Source organism: Dipodomys ordii, unplaced genomic scaffold (assembly GCF_000151885.1).
Source record: "Dipodomys ordii isolate 6190 unplaced genomic scaffold, Dord_2.0 Scaffold12, whole genome shotgun sequence".
NCBI lineage: Eukaryota > Metazoa > Chordata > Mammalia > Rodentia > Heteromyidae > Dipodomys > Dipodomys ordii.
Window position 1 is genome coordinate 23,619,565 of NW_012267228.1, and position 14,878 is coordinate 23,634,442.

At 40.3% G+C, this 14,878-nt stretch overlaps 1 protein-coding gene across 3 annotated transcripts in view; it reads right to left on the reverse strand.

Annotated features, from left to right (window-relative positions):
• Positions 1-14,878, reverse strand: part of Pxk (PX domain containing serine/threonine kinase) — a 54,426-nt gene that overhangs the window by 20,037 nt on the left and 19,511 nt on the right. For all 3 annotated transcript variants that reach the window (XM_013010465.1, XM_013010466.1, XM_013010464.1), the window contains exons 2-9: positions 9,806-9,883; positions 9,281-9,354; positions 8,403-8,477; positions 6,347-6,451; positions 5,455-5,556; positions 3,389-3,550; positions 2,891-3,008; positions 1,694-1,772 (exon numbers count right to left, since the gene is read on the reverse strand). In XM_013010465.1, the coding sequence (XP_012865919.1) occupies positions 1,694-1,772; positions 2,891-3,008; positions 3,389-3,550; positions 5,455-5,556; positions 6,347-6,451; positions 8,403-8,477; positions 9,281-9,354; positions 9,806-9,883 (793 nt within the window). The remainder of the gene's footprint in view (positions 1-1,693; positions 1,773-2,890; positions 3,009-3,388; positions 3,551-5,454; positions 5,557-6,346; positions 6,452-8,402; positions 8,478-9,280; positions 9,355-9,805; positions 9,884-14,878) is intronic.

The following is a 14,878-nucleotide window of genomic DNA, read 5'->3' on the forward strand; positions in this document are numbered from 1 at the left end:
AACCAAATTGTTCCTTTTTTTTTTTTTTCACAAGAGAACAAAATTTATTCTAGAAAGTTATTCTAGAAATCTAAAGTAAAAATGCTCAAGTAAATAGAAAATAATTGTCCCCATTAAAGTATAAGAGAAAAATTAATTTCTTCCCAGTGCTCATCATGCTTCATTTTCAAAAACAGCAGCTTCTAAAGTGTATCAGTTCTTTCTTCAAAGGTATGTCATTATAAACAATAGCATGAGGAATTCCAAACTGCGTTAGCTAGAATGGTTGCTTAAACAGTGCGCCAGTGGCTGTGTACTATTCTTTTTTTTTTTTTCTTGTCAGTTGTGAGGTCCTAGGCACTTTTACTCAAGACTAGCACTCTACCACTTCCCTATTCACTACTCTTTGCTTTGAAAAAGACAAGAAATTCAGAAATGACAAACTCTCCTTTCCCCTAGAGTCCTGGCCAGATTATTTACTTCCAGATAAGAGATCTTAATTGAGCAGTCACACCTCTCCCAGGGTTGTTCAGAAGGCTAAAAGCCCACAGAAAGGCTTAAAGAAAGACCTAAGTAAAGACAAAAATATATGGACTTCCATTAGAACTGGAAAAATGAAAGAGCTTTGGAGAAGGGAGCACAATTCTGTACATAGACTATACAAATGCATTTTGTTTCAAAAGTCTATGTAGACACTCTTGTTTTCCAAAGTGGATCCACCATTCCATAATTTCATTATTAATGGCTGTTGGTTTGGAGGCAGATATTTGAGTGTCCATGTCACACCCATGGGGCAAGGGCTAGTATCTTCTTCTGTTCGTTAGTCTCCTCAGGCTATAGAGTAGCACATGGCCTACATTAGGCCCTCTCTAAACACTTGAGGCAAGAATGGACAAGGAACCTGGAGTTACCTACATTCTGATCTATGCCTTGTTTGCAGCTGTTAGTGTTTCCTGAGTGTGTCTGTTACACAGACAAAGCCTCCAGTACCTGGAAATTACTCCCAGAGGTCTACTTGCCTAAGGTCTCCCAGGTAGCGGGGATGCTGGAATCTACTCACAGGTCTGTCTAGCTCTCAGTACCTCTCCATGAAAATGCACCTGAAGGTAAGGCCCCAATGCACCATATCACCTATCTTAGTTGACAGGAGAATGTCTTGGCAGTGCAAAGCAGCTAGCAAAGGGCTTGGCACATGCTAGATTTAATAAACATTATCCAGGGGGGAAAGTGAACAAAGATAGGAATAAGGGTCCTGAAAGATACTGAGTCCTCCTCCTCCTCAAGGGCAGTACCACCTGTGAACTATCCACAGCTAGTGGCCAAGTGGCAGCTAGAGCAGGGTCAACGAGGACAGGCATGGGATAGAGCCCTCCTATCTCTTTCATGCTTCCTAAGGTGGGAGCTCCACATGTACACACACACACACACACTCTCTCTCTTTCTCTCTCTCTCTCACACACACACACACACACACTCACTCACACAATGCTGACAAAAGAGGAGGGACACACAGGAAAAAAGCACTAATGTTCAAGAAAGGAATCAGACTAACAGCAGAGGTCACACAGACAGGGTCATGGCATCATGCTGCAAGTGACCATCAGCGAGATCACTTAAACTCTGCATCTTCACTATGGCACCAGACCCTGGGGGCATAACAGTCCATGTTGAACACAATTTTCAAGACTACAAGCAATGTATATGATTGACTTACGGCATCTGTAAGAGCCGGGAGATGGTAGGCATGCCATTTTTACAGGCTTCACAAGACAGCGTAGACTCCAACACGGCCACTTAAAATGAACAGATACACATTTTAGTTCCACAGAACACACTGGCAGATTCACTTGGTGATGAAAAGTTTGACACCACTTTGCAACAACTGTCTGTAGGCTGATCAGGACAGTATCAAAACTCTTCACACACAGACAGATGGCAAACGTGGGGGCAGGGAGATATTGGCACACTGGTGTTACTAACCACTCAAAAGAAATGCTTCAGAAACCACATGGTAACAGAAAGCTGAGTAATTCAAAGGTAATTGGAGGAAGGATTTAAGACACCATTCACAAAATTGTTCTCTTAACAAAGAAGTTACCACTAACTATAGAGGCAAAAGTTCTGAACTTGAGAGACATTTTGTTGATTGTCTGCTTTAAATTTAAACTAGCACACAAAATGCTAGCTGTTGATACCTTATCATCTAATACCTTGGATGATAAAAAGAAATGCAGCTAGAGTCTATTACCCACAGGTCAATGTGCAATTTCAGCTCCTCAAACTCTGCACAAAGCTGAATCTGGGTCTCTAGAACTGTCTCATTTGACACAGTGATACTTAGAGGAGTGTTGACTTGAATATAGTCTAAGCACAGTGGCAAGTCCTGGGCTGGGTGAGAGGATGGGGGCTCTCTGGGAGTCTGTACTGGTTCCTATGCCTCTATCCCTAAGCTTTCCACTTGGCCTCTGGTGTTCCTCAGCACCACAATGCTGGGGAGCTCCTGACTGCCATTTGAGAGTCTTCACACCTGGCTGGGCCTGTTAGGTTCTTACTATCAGCCTTCTAGCCATGGTTCTTGTGTTCCTTCCAAGTTCCACTTCACTTTGGTGTGGCTCCTGACACCTGCCAGGTCTTTAACACTGGCTACAAATTGCCTGGACCTGCCTTCTGCTTCTAATTAAGATTAATGTGGGCCATTGTTTCCCTTTATATACTCCTACTTCCAAAATTACAATGCATTTTCCAAAAAGTTCCCCCCAGTTTTAGATAGTTCAACAATGGACAAACCATCTGAACTTTCACTGAAGTGTATTTCTGCCTGTGGAGGATGGCAACTTCTGGTTCTTTCTTTGACCCTGGTTCCTGGACTCCAGAAAAAGGGCCAGAAGACTCTACTAAGCCCATTACTGACCCACTGCCATGGATGGTGCAGGAGGAAAGGAATCCACAGGCACTGAATCTGGTGGTCGCCCATATGTCATTTCATACAGTAAGTGGCCAAAGCAGTGGACATCTACACTTTCCAATGTCTGTAGAAGAAAGAGAACAGTACTATATAATATTCTGCAGTTTGTTTTTGTGATCCCCACTGTTCCCACCCATGGCTTTCACTGACAAACTAGATCCAGGGGTAGCCCCACTCCCAACACAACTCCAAAATGTATTTTATGAAAGTTAACGACATTGTGGTCCTATCCTTCACAGTTTTCTAATCAATGATTCTATTCCCTTTTTTGTCCCACCCACTATTTCAACTTAGCCTCCTGAAGATCCAGCAAAGCCCTATGGGAAAAATTGCATCAATGAGCAAGGCCTACCCCAATTATATCTTTTACTGCTTAGTGCACATGGGCAGATCATGGGTCCTGCCATGATGACAATCTACTGCCTCATTACTTGAACAACTTACATTGATTTTCCTGAATTGTGTGAAGTAGGATCGGTAGTAGGAAGGCAGGCCCAATAGGGAATTCTCAAGGTCTAGCAGCCGGCAAGTGTCCCCATCTAGCATCACATTGGAAGCATGAAGATGTCCATAAGGGAATCCCTTGTCATGTAGAAACTTTAGTACCTATTTACAAATATGCAAGGTTACATTTCCCCCATAACTCATTCAAATATAAGGTATGTTGAACTTGGTTGCTTTAAAAATTTTTTTTGACTGGGTACACATCATTCATCATGTAAGAGGTCCAATTCTAAATATAAAACAAGTTAATATATTTTGAAACAAAATCAAACTCACTACTGAGGAGACAGCTGGTTAAAAAAATGTCACTCTGTCACTTCCTTTGGAAAAGGGAGTGCAGCTGAATATTTTCTGGCTGTGAGACTGTCAGATGTAACACCAAGCTTCCTCTTTTATAAAGAATACAGAAGTAGCTCTGAGAGCACAGCTTGGAAGCCAAAAGGTTCTGCAGAGCCTCTGATGTGATCTCCATAGGTCAGATCTCTTGATTCTCTTGCATTGACAAGTAAAGCTATCAGGTCAGTGCTTTTGCCAGTTACTCAGATAAGGGCATGGAGCTGAAAACATCCCTAGTCTAATCTCTGCTCAGAACATATTCAGCCCTCCCCCACAGTATAACCCCTGCTTTCACTATATTTGATGTCAGTATAACTTGTGGAGGAGATGGGGAAAAACCAGTTAAGGATACAGGTGGACCTGTTGCAACAATGAGAAGTACAAGTTGTCATGTCCAAAACGAGCTTTACAACGTCGGTGCGGGGGGCGGGGGGGGGGAAGGAGAAGGATTGGGGATGGGGGGGAGGGGGGAGGCTGGGAAGGGATGGGAAGGGTAAACAAAGGAGGAGGATGCAATGCTTGGTAAGAAATGTACGCATTATCCAGCCCATGCAATTGTAACCCCTCTATACAGTATGTTCACAAATAAAATTAAATTAAATTAAAAAAAAGAACATATTCAGTTGCTTATTAATGGAAATATACAACATGCTATCACAAAAAGAAGCAAGCTTTTCGATTGCCAGTAACAGGGATGCCTCAAGCCTCAACACAGCCGGCAAAGTCCTGTGGTAGAACAGTTCCAGGCAGTGCTGTGCCTTCCAGAACTAGAAGAAACTGTCACAGTTTCTCTTCCAAGTTGCTACTTTAAAATTTCTTTACCTTATACAAAATGTATTATTACTAGTATATGTGTATAAAAGTGGTTATGCTGAAAACTAAGATTGGGGGACGGGGGATAGAATACTGGTCCTGGGGCTTGAACTCAGGGCCTGGGTGCCATCCCTGAGCTTTTTTGTGCAAGGCTACTGAGTGCTCTACCACTTGAGCACAGTTCTACTGCCAGTATTTTGGTGATTAAGTCTTAAGACTTCCCTTCCCAAGCTGTCTTTGAACCACAATCCTCAGATCTCAAGTCTCCTGAGTAGCCAGGACTACAGATATGAACCACCAGTGCTTGGAAAGGCTTACATTCTTATTCACAAGAGTTGCATAAATTCAAGAAAACTAGAGAATATAAGTTAGAAGATGCTGTGGAAAAGACTCGCTTTCTCTTTCTCTCTTTCTTGGTGCTAGGAATCAAATCCAAGGCTTCGTGCACAGAAAGCACACACTCCAGCCCCAATGAGAAAGTCTTTCATTGCTGATTATACTTCTGTAAGAGAGCCATACGTGTGTTTGTGTGTGCGCGCGTGCACTCGTGCATGCACGCATGTGTGTTCATATCAGAAAATCCATGCACGAGATAGAGATCGACCAAATAATACAGAAGCTGGCATCTAAATAGTAAAGTTCTTAAAAATTAGAGAACAAATTCCAATAATTAAAGCTTCAGGAATTTTTAAGATCTAAATTACTGCCACCTTCATCTCTAACATTGGCTTGCTGGAGGAAAATAGACAATGCTATCAATTTACAAGTAATCAGATGATGCTAGTAATTTTGAGGTCTTTACCCTAAGGAATATGTGGTTCTGGATGAAATTACACTGTAACTTAAAAATTACTTACTTCTAATATTTGTCGTCCATATGTTTTTATCTGATGGAGTTCAAGGCCCTGAATCTTCTTAGGGTTGCAGTACTTCTTTAGGAAAGGGTCCTTTGGTTTTGACTTTCGAAAGACACAAAATAACAAAAAGAATATATAAGAAAGCAGCAGGAGGGGCTGGGAAGGTGGCTCAGTGGTAGAGCGCTTGCCTTGCATGCATGAGGCCCTGGGTTCAATTCCTCAGCACCACATAAGCAAAAAGAAAAATGCTGGAAGTGGTGATGTGGCTCAAGTGGTAGCGTGCTAACCTTGAGCTGAAGAGCTGAGGGACAGCGCCCAGGCCCAGAGTTCAGGCCCCACGACCGGACCCAAAAAAAAAGAAGAAAGCAGCAGGAAGCTAAATCCTTCACCTGAACTTCCTGAAAAAGCAATGCTCCACAGAAACAGGAGATGTGGGTTATTATATCACAGTCTGTAGCTGACAGAAAGAAACTGACTTGGGTTCTGTCCCTTCTGTATCCCAGGGATGATAAGCCTGCCACATATTAGCAGTCCCTAAGTGTTGAAGACTGTTAGAATTCTTCAGGACTGCCTTAAGTTCAAGACATAAACTTTATAGATAACCCAAGAAATATAATATTGTATATTATATTATATATTGTATATTATATTATAGATATTGTATATCTATTATATAATTATATATAATAATATATTATAATACTCATTAAATGTTCCCTGTTCCCTTGTGTGGAGAAAGGAATCATTTTTAACTAAACTGGATAGTCTTTCCAAACAGAAGACATTAAAATAAAACCCACTGGGCCTAGCTTTATGGAACCTTAGGCTTCACATATCAACAAGTTCTAAAGGAATTTGAGAATTTCATGACCATAACTTGTACCATAAATACCTTGTAGATCAGATCCTTCAACGTTCCTTTTTCATTAAACATCCTAATTAGCAATGCTGAAGATTCATTAGCTGTGGCAAAAGTAACCCGATAGATGTAAGGGTGCTGTCAAAACAAGAAAGAAATCCAGAAATCCTTTTTAATTTGTATCAGCATCTGGATTGTTTTAAGACTCAGAATCTCAAAAGTGTAGTGTCAGAAGGAATTGGTTAAATGACAAGGTAAGTTCTATACACAAAGGCATCTGCTTTAGTGTGTGCATTCTCAACATTCAGTCAGTACTGTAGTAAAAAAAGAGGAAAAACCTGTTTGTGGAATAATGGTTTTGAAAAGAATACAGCCAACTCTCATAACAGTCAAGTGGGAGATCAGAATAAATGTGTCTTTGCTCACAGCTTTGACTGGTATTCTATACTGCTGTCTGGGTACCAACCTAGGGAATGAAACATCCAGGAAGCATTCAAGAATAGTATCTTTTGGCATCATAGCCCTTGTCCAGAGCAGCAATCACAAGCCTTACCTACTCTTTTACAGAAATCTACAATATGACAAGTAATAGTGTCCTCCACAGATAGGGACACTGATGTCAATCAAATAGGGTAGAAAAGGCAAATTATTTACTGACTGAAAGAAAAGTTCTCATATAACCTCAGAGGAATGAATAAAAAAGCTCTTCAAATATATGTCATATATTTTCAAAAGATTAATAAAAAGCTTGGCACTGATGGTTCATATCTATAATTCTAAATACTCAGGAAGCTAAGATCTAAGGATTGTAATTCAAATCTAGCCTAGGCAGAGAAGTCCACAAGATTCCATCTCTAATAAATCAGCACAAAAAGCTAGACTAGAGGTGTGGCTCAGGTGGTAGTATGTTAGCTAAGAGCAAAAAGGCTGAGGGAAAAACAGAGAATATAAGTTCTGAGTTCAAGCCTTGTGTGTGTGTTGGGGAATAGGATGGTACACTCATAAGAAAGTAATAACTGAAAATTTTGGTTCTTATTTCTAGGTAGTTAGGATTACAAATGAGTTTTATTTTATTATTTTTATCTGTATTTCCTGACTTTTCTACAGTTAATATGTACTTGTATTCACTATCTTGTTTTTAAAGTACACATTCACAAAAAGAAATTTAAATGTGGGTATTGACAACTTGTATCATACAAACTCAAGACAACAGTATTTTTCCTTAGGTATGCATCCTTAACAGCTTGTTTTTGCTATCCTGACAAAAGCACTTTATCTTTAAAACAGAATTTGCCAACCCAAGTCAGTGTAATTGTGCTCAGCCCATGAATGACTCATTCCAGGGTCCTATAGCCTTGTAGGACCAAATTAGTCTTTGCTGAAGATTTTGTACACCTATTTTGAAATGTGTCATTGTCACTCTTTCAGGCTGTGGATTAGAACTGGGCATTAATTAACATAAATAATGAATGCTTTCCTACTTAGCCTGTGAAAGTAATAATGCTGACAGAAAAACAGCTATTTTGCTTTTCTTCCACCTAACTTGCCTAATCCTTAATAGTTCTGACTTCTCAGGCTAGAAATAAATCTTTGATTTCCATTGATAGACATATGCTCACCAAGAACAAGAAGCTCTGAGAAGGGACTGCCTTCCTATTCTAACATTTGTTTAATTACCACATTTCACTGGCTATACAGATGTCATATCTGCCATTTTTTTGGGGGGGGGTGTCAGTCATGGGCTTGGGCGCTGTCCCTGTGCTCTTCAGCTCAAGGGGAGTGCTCTACCACTTGAACTATAGCACCACTTCCAGTTTTCTAGTCGTTTATTGAAGATAAGAGTCTCATGGACTTTTCTGCCTGGGCTGGCTTAGAACATCGATCCTCAGATCTCAGCCTCCTGAGTAGCTAGGATTAATGTCTGCCATTTTTATATGGTTTCTGATCTATGCCAGTAGCCCTGCACAGTTTCAGTCTGAAATCCACTGAATTCTCTTATACCTACAGGATATATTCAGATCTTCTACCCATGTTTACCCTCAAGAAAACACTACAAGTCTGTGATCAACACAGAAGGATTTTTACTCACCAAACAGGAAGGCAGAAGTTTGATGAGACACTGAAAATCACGATCTGACAAGTACTTGTCTGGACCAAGATCAGCCTGAAAACACAGAAGGAAACATCAGGATACTGCCTTTGTTTATCAAAAGAAAAACTCCTCATATATTTTCCCTTTAATTTTGTTTTTCTAAATATATGACCACAAAAAGAGACAACCACACTAAATTAAGTCTTGCTGTGTCAAGGCCTTTCTGGAGAAGTAGTATATAAAACATCTAAATATCAGGACTGAACCAGTGACCTCACCTAATTCCACTGACCAAATGTATGACTAGAATTCCCAAAGTAAAAGAAACAAGCTCAACTATTTTCTCTGGAAGTACACTCTAAAACTGACAGCCCTAAAGAGATTCCAGAGAACTCTTTTCAGCTCCTATTTCTTCCCAAAAGTTTACTAGTTGACTAAGTATGATTACATCTACACAGCCAAATACATATCAATGTGACTTACAATGACTCCCCTTTGATGATGGACTGAGAAAGCACTTACATCATCTCTTTTTTTTTGTCGGTCGTGGGACTTGAACTCTGGGCCTGGGCGCTGTCCTTCAGCTCTTCAGCTCAAGGCGAGCGCTCTACCACTTGAGCTACAGTGCCACTTCCGGTTTTCTGGTGGTTTATTGGAGATAGGAGTCTCACGGTCTCCTGCCCGGGCTGGCTTTGAACCGCGATCCTCAGATCTCAGCCTCCTGAGTAGCTAGGATTACAGGTGTGAGCCACCAGCGCCCGGCTTACATCATCTCTTAATAGCACAATACAATTTTGTAATTCTCTTGTCAAATCCACTTTCATAAACTGATCTGAATTTCCTGAAATAAAACTGAAGCAAAAGAATGAGCTTACCCAGCTTAACACTAGCCGTTCCTTTGGCTGATTTTTAATCTTCATCAAGAAATATTTCTTCCTTATCCTCCAACCTACCACAAAAGCAGAAGTATGTTTATAGCTGAATATTTTTACAATTTACCAAAATTAAATTTAGCAATATTAGCCACAAATATGTAAGTACCAGTGAAACCACTTGATAATCTTCACATGGAAAGGCTATGTTAAAAAAAATAAATAAATGAAGAAATCACTTTATGGACATATTAGGAAAACAGTACTTCAACTGAGATTTACTGAGAAAAACAGAAGAATGGTAGTTCTGAAAGATATCCCCATAAATTGATATTACCAGAATTCATTAAATAGTATTCATTAATTAGCAAAAACTAAGGACAATGTCACGCTGTAGTAGGGAAACAAAAAGAAAGAAATTTAAGAATTCTTAGAATTTGAGAGCTTTCTTAGGATTATGTATCAGCAGATACGACTAAGAATCTGGTTCTATGATCCATATTTTAACAAAGAACATGAGTTGCTTACCTATGTCTTTCAATGGTTCTACCACCTCCCACTTTGGTTCTGACCGGAAAAACATGGAAACATGTTGTAAGGCAATCTCTGAAAAAGCATTGAAGAAACTCATTATTCAGACATATTGGGAAAAGATCATATGGTCCAGATATTATTCCTACAAGTTAAAACCATGCAATCTATGACATGTATCTGTTGTTGTTGTTGTGTGTGTGTGTGCGTGTAACATGTACACATGCCAGTACTGGGACTTGAACTCAAGAGCCTGGGCACTGTCCCTGAGCTTTTGGTGATTAATTGGAGATAAGAGTCACACAGAAAACCAGGTGCCAGTGGCTCACGCCTGTAATCATAGCTACTCAGAAGGCTGAGATCTGAGGATTGCGGTTCAAAGCCAGCCCAGGCAGGAAAGTCCGTGAGACTCTTATCTACAACAAAGCACTAGAAAACCGGAAGTGGCGCTGTGGCTCAAGTGGTAGAGCACTTGCCTTGAGCTGGAGAGTGCAAAGACAGAGCCTAAGCCCAGAGTTCAAGCCCTACTACTGACACACAAAAAAAAGAGTTGCATAGATATTTCCTGCCTGGGCTGGCTTCAAACAAAAATCCTCAGATCTTAGCCTCCTGAAGATTACAAGTATAAGCCACCAGAACTTGGCTATGACCTTTTAAAAAAGTTAATTACAACAGGCTGGGAAGGTGGCTCAGTGGTAGAGCACTTGCCTTACATGCATGAGGCCCTGGGTTCGATTCCTCAGCACCACATAAGCAAAAAGAAAAAAGCCAGAAGTGGCCCCACGACCAGACCCCCCCCAAAAAAAATTAATTACAAGGCTGGCTTGGCAGTAGAGTTACCTGTATAGCAAGCCTGAGGCCCTGAGTTCAAATTTCAGGAACACCATGGGGAAAAAAATGAAGAGACAAAACTTAATTACAAAAAAAAAAATTAAATCTCTACAATCACCGCAACCTTACATAAAACTAAAACCATTCCAAAATTACAATATTGAAGAGCAAAAATATAGTTATTGATATGAAAAAATATTTTTAGACTGAAGAATCTAAAATATATAAACTAGCTAACTATTTCAAAACCCAAGCTCAGGACTCAAAAATGTACTCTAAGGTCAGACTGGAACAGCATGCTCCAAGTTGATATTTATCCCATCTTCATTCCTCATGGGATTATAGCTTTCACCACAAAGAAGTGATTAGCCTTAAATATATGCTAGAAATAAAAGACTGTGTTTTAGAAAAAACATCTATGTTCAGCAACAACATGGTTCTATTGTGGGAAGTCAACAAGTATCTGTTTACTGGAAAAAAGAAATCCACCCTTTTGTTGTTCATTTATCATAAGAACATTTCCTCCTTTTAAGAACACAATGAGAAGAGGAAGTTCTTTAAAGTTCACAGTATTAATAAAGTATCAGAATAACTGTGCTTTTTACATTTCCTCACAGTATCTCAATATAGAGAATAAGGGAAGCCCCTATAGATTCCTGAAAGCAAAGAGCACCCTTCCAAAGCATTACGGAACTTCACCTCTGCCCAACATAAAGTTTCAAGGAGACTGGTGAAGCGTGAGGAACTCAGCAGCAATTCTCCATTATGTCAAAATGACCTCCTCAAATTACCATGCTAAGAGTTTGCCAAACAATATTATTTTGATTCATTTTACAGAACATTGTGATTAACAAAAGTAGGGGAAGAAAACAATTTTCTAGCTATCTGTTTACTGACTCAAGATGTAAAGTGTCAGAAGAAAATGTGCGATTACCAAACACAAAACTGGCTCCATTTATATTTGTTATAACTACCATTTGGAAGGACTGGGTATAGCAGGAGCACATACATTTTTATTAACATGGGGAACTCTGACCTCCTCTATAATGAGTTGATATGAAGTATTTCAGTATTTCCTGAACAATTTGAAAATAAACTCAAAAGGAAATTGCTTTAAGATCATTCATATCAGTTTTGAGAAGAATCATGAACAGAGAATGTCATTTCAAGAGAATGCAAGAATAGTTGTTCAAACGTAACAGTGATTCATATTTGTAACTTCCTACAAAATCATTCAACAATAATATTTTTCCTATGCTATAGACATTGTTTTAGAAATGGGCAAGGAGCAGTGAACACAGGGGAGATTTGTAAGATATAAACTGAGGACTGAAAAACAGATTTTGGAGAAAAGGCATTTTCTTTCACTGAATTATGATTTAATGTCAAATAAAGCCCATGTTACCAGGCTCTCAATATTAAATGTCCTCCCTTCTCAGATTCAAACAACACATTACAATCAAACATCTAGGGCTCCACCTTGCTTTGTTCCCCAATTGCTTATTAAACCAAGACCAAGCTTCGAACCCTACTTTTCTACCTACCTCTGGCTTAAATGAGATCTTCTGACTTCATCTCCCCAATGTGTGGTGTCTCACACTCTCAGATTTGCCTCCCATGGCCCCTAAAGACTGGCCTGCCCCCAGTCTCTCAGCATTTCCCATTTGGCCCATCTAATCCTCCAGCCTCAGCCCAAACTTGCTGCTCCCTTGGCCAGGATTCTCTTCCTCTTTCTCTCTCTCATGGGGTTACCAGGGTATTAGGATGATTCTCTTCTACTAGATTGCAAACTGGCTGGAAGGATGCCTCTTCAACTGGGTAAAGTCTAGTGCCATTTTGAAATACTTCTTTCTCCCTTAGGCTGCTCTGCCTGGAGCACTGGCTCCTTTCTCTCAGCCCTGACTAGCTTGGGCTCCCTCATTAGATTGCAGTGTAGATCTCACCTTGGCTGGGAGGCCCTCTTCCATCTCCTGGTCTGAACCATCTGTACTTTCCAGCCTTCATCCCACCATCCCTCTTCACCAGAGTGCTGGCTTGTGTTTATTCAGCCACAGCCATTACCTGTCCATCTCCATGCTGAAGTGTTTTAAGGTAGGTGAAGAGACTATTCCTTTCTCCTTGCTGTATACATAGCAGCTCTGACCAAGAACTAAGGGTTCAATGGTTGTGGAACCTCTCATCAGAGCATGAAGCCATGATAAGACAGGCATCTGCCCTCTCCTCTAGCATGGATGGACATGTGGAGTAAGATACAGCTCGTGCTCAATGTGTGCTGGAGACAAAACTATGGCAGGAAGGGCAGAGCCATGCCCAAACCACCCTTTGTTTCTTAAGCTCAGATGAACCAGGTGTCCCCACTGTAAACAGTCTTTGAACTTCTACATACCAGCCCCCTGGCTGACCATGAGAACAAACACTGACTCCACCTGCCCTGCAGCTGGGGTCCAGACCTCCAGTCTACTGCAGCATCCTCATCTTTGTCCTGTGTTGTCCCCCCACCCCAAACATCCTGCTTCTCTTCTAACTACAATCCCCCACTGTAACCCCTCCCTCTTTTATCCTACTAGCTGAAGGATTCCTGGGGCTTTAGGACTAAAAAGGAACTTCAATAATGCTGGTCCTTTCCTCTCCTTCCCAGACCCTTGTTTCATAATTCAGGATCCCTACAGCACTTAGGGGAGGTGCTGCTAAAGACAAACCTGGTACAATCCAGGCCTCCTGCTTCCTGGTTCAAATGACTATCAGTGATATTAAAACCCTCTTACCCTGAGCAGATGTGGAGATGTGGTTTGAAGTGAGAATAGGGCTACCTGCAGAGTGGCTTTTAAATAATAGAAGTGGCTTGTTGGATAAATATAGGCTGGGCCAGGTTAGGTGCCAGTGGCTCACACTTGTAAACCTAGCTACTCAGAAAGCTGAAATTAGAGAATTGTGGTTCAAAACTAACCCAGGCAGGAAAGTCTGTGAGACTTTTATCTCCAATTAACTACCAAAGGAACCTGAAGTGGAGCAGCAGCTCAAGTGGTAGAGCACTAGACTAGAGCACAAAAGCTCAAAGACAGGGTTCAAGCACTAAGTTCAAGCCCCAGGACAAAAAAAAAGATGAATACAGTACTTAAGGGGTGTATAAATGTTTGCACAAGTGCATGAATGCATGCATGTGTGTATGTGTGTGTTTGTGTGTGTGTGTGTGCGTGTGCATGCAGGCATGCACAAACTCCTCCCAATTAGGAGACATCTGTTTTCCTTGTTCAGTAGATTACCCTCAAGTACAGTTTAATTAAATAAGCATCAGTCCTCCCCGAGGACAAAAGGTCTAATTTACCTTTGGTCCCATTTACCTGTGCATTTGGTAGAGAAAAACCAGATAAGAAAGGCAGGCCAGCAATCCCAAATAAAAAGTTTAAGTTTAAACACCAAGTTCATCAAGCATAGTTCATTCAAATGTAGTCTGAGCATTGGTACAGTATCTTAACAAAAAGATCATAGGCAATGAATTATATGTCTCACAGGAAATTCAATTGATTTGAAATAAGAAAAGACATATTGTTAAAAGAATCTGACAAAATGATATCTCATTCTAATGTTCTTAGAATTCTACCAGTGATGGCTGAATCTTCTCTATCATAGAAAAAAAAAAAGCCTGAATGCCTAAGGCTATCCTTATAACTGTAATATATATATGCCATCTCCTCTAAGAAGAATCTTAGCTGTAATCTGATCAAACTGGGAGTCAGTGCACACATTTATCATACAGCTTTATAGCATAGAATGTTAAGTCAGAGGCAATCAGATGCATGGAGATTTGGTCTACAGGCAATCTGCTATAATATGGCATACTACGTAGTGGCTAAATTATCAGCATCAATTTACTAACTTGGATCCAATTTCAAAGGGTTTCATTTTTTTTCCTCCAATTTTGGAGTTATCTCTGAGTTGACCATGTAAAATCTGAATGCAAACACCTGAAGGGGCAAGTTCTTGTGACCAAGTACCACACAAATGACACTCCATGTAACATCTAAGCTCAATTTGTTTACAAATGCCTTCTAAGTAGGCACACTTGTTTTTCTTTTCTTTTCTGGTGGAGGGAGGTAAGAGGAAAGGTAGAGGTAGTGGCTTGAACTTAGAGCCTGGGAGCTGTCCTTTAGCTTTTTCTCTCAAGGCTGACATTCTACCACTTGCATCACAGTTCTACTTTTGACTTTTTGCTGGATAATTAGAGATTTTTTTTTTTTT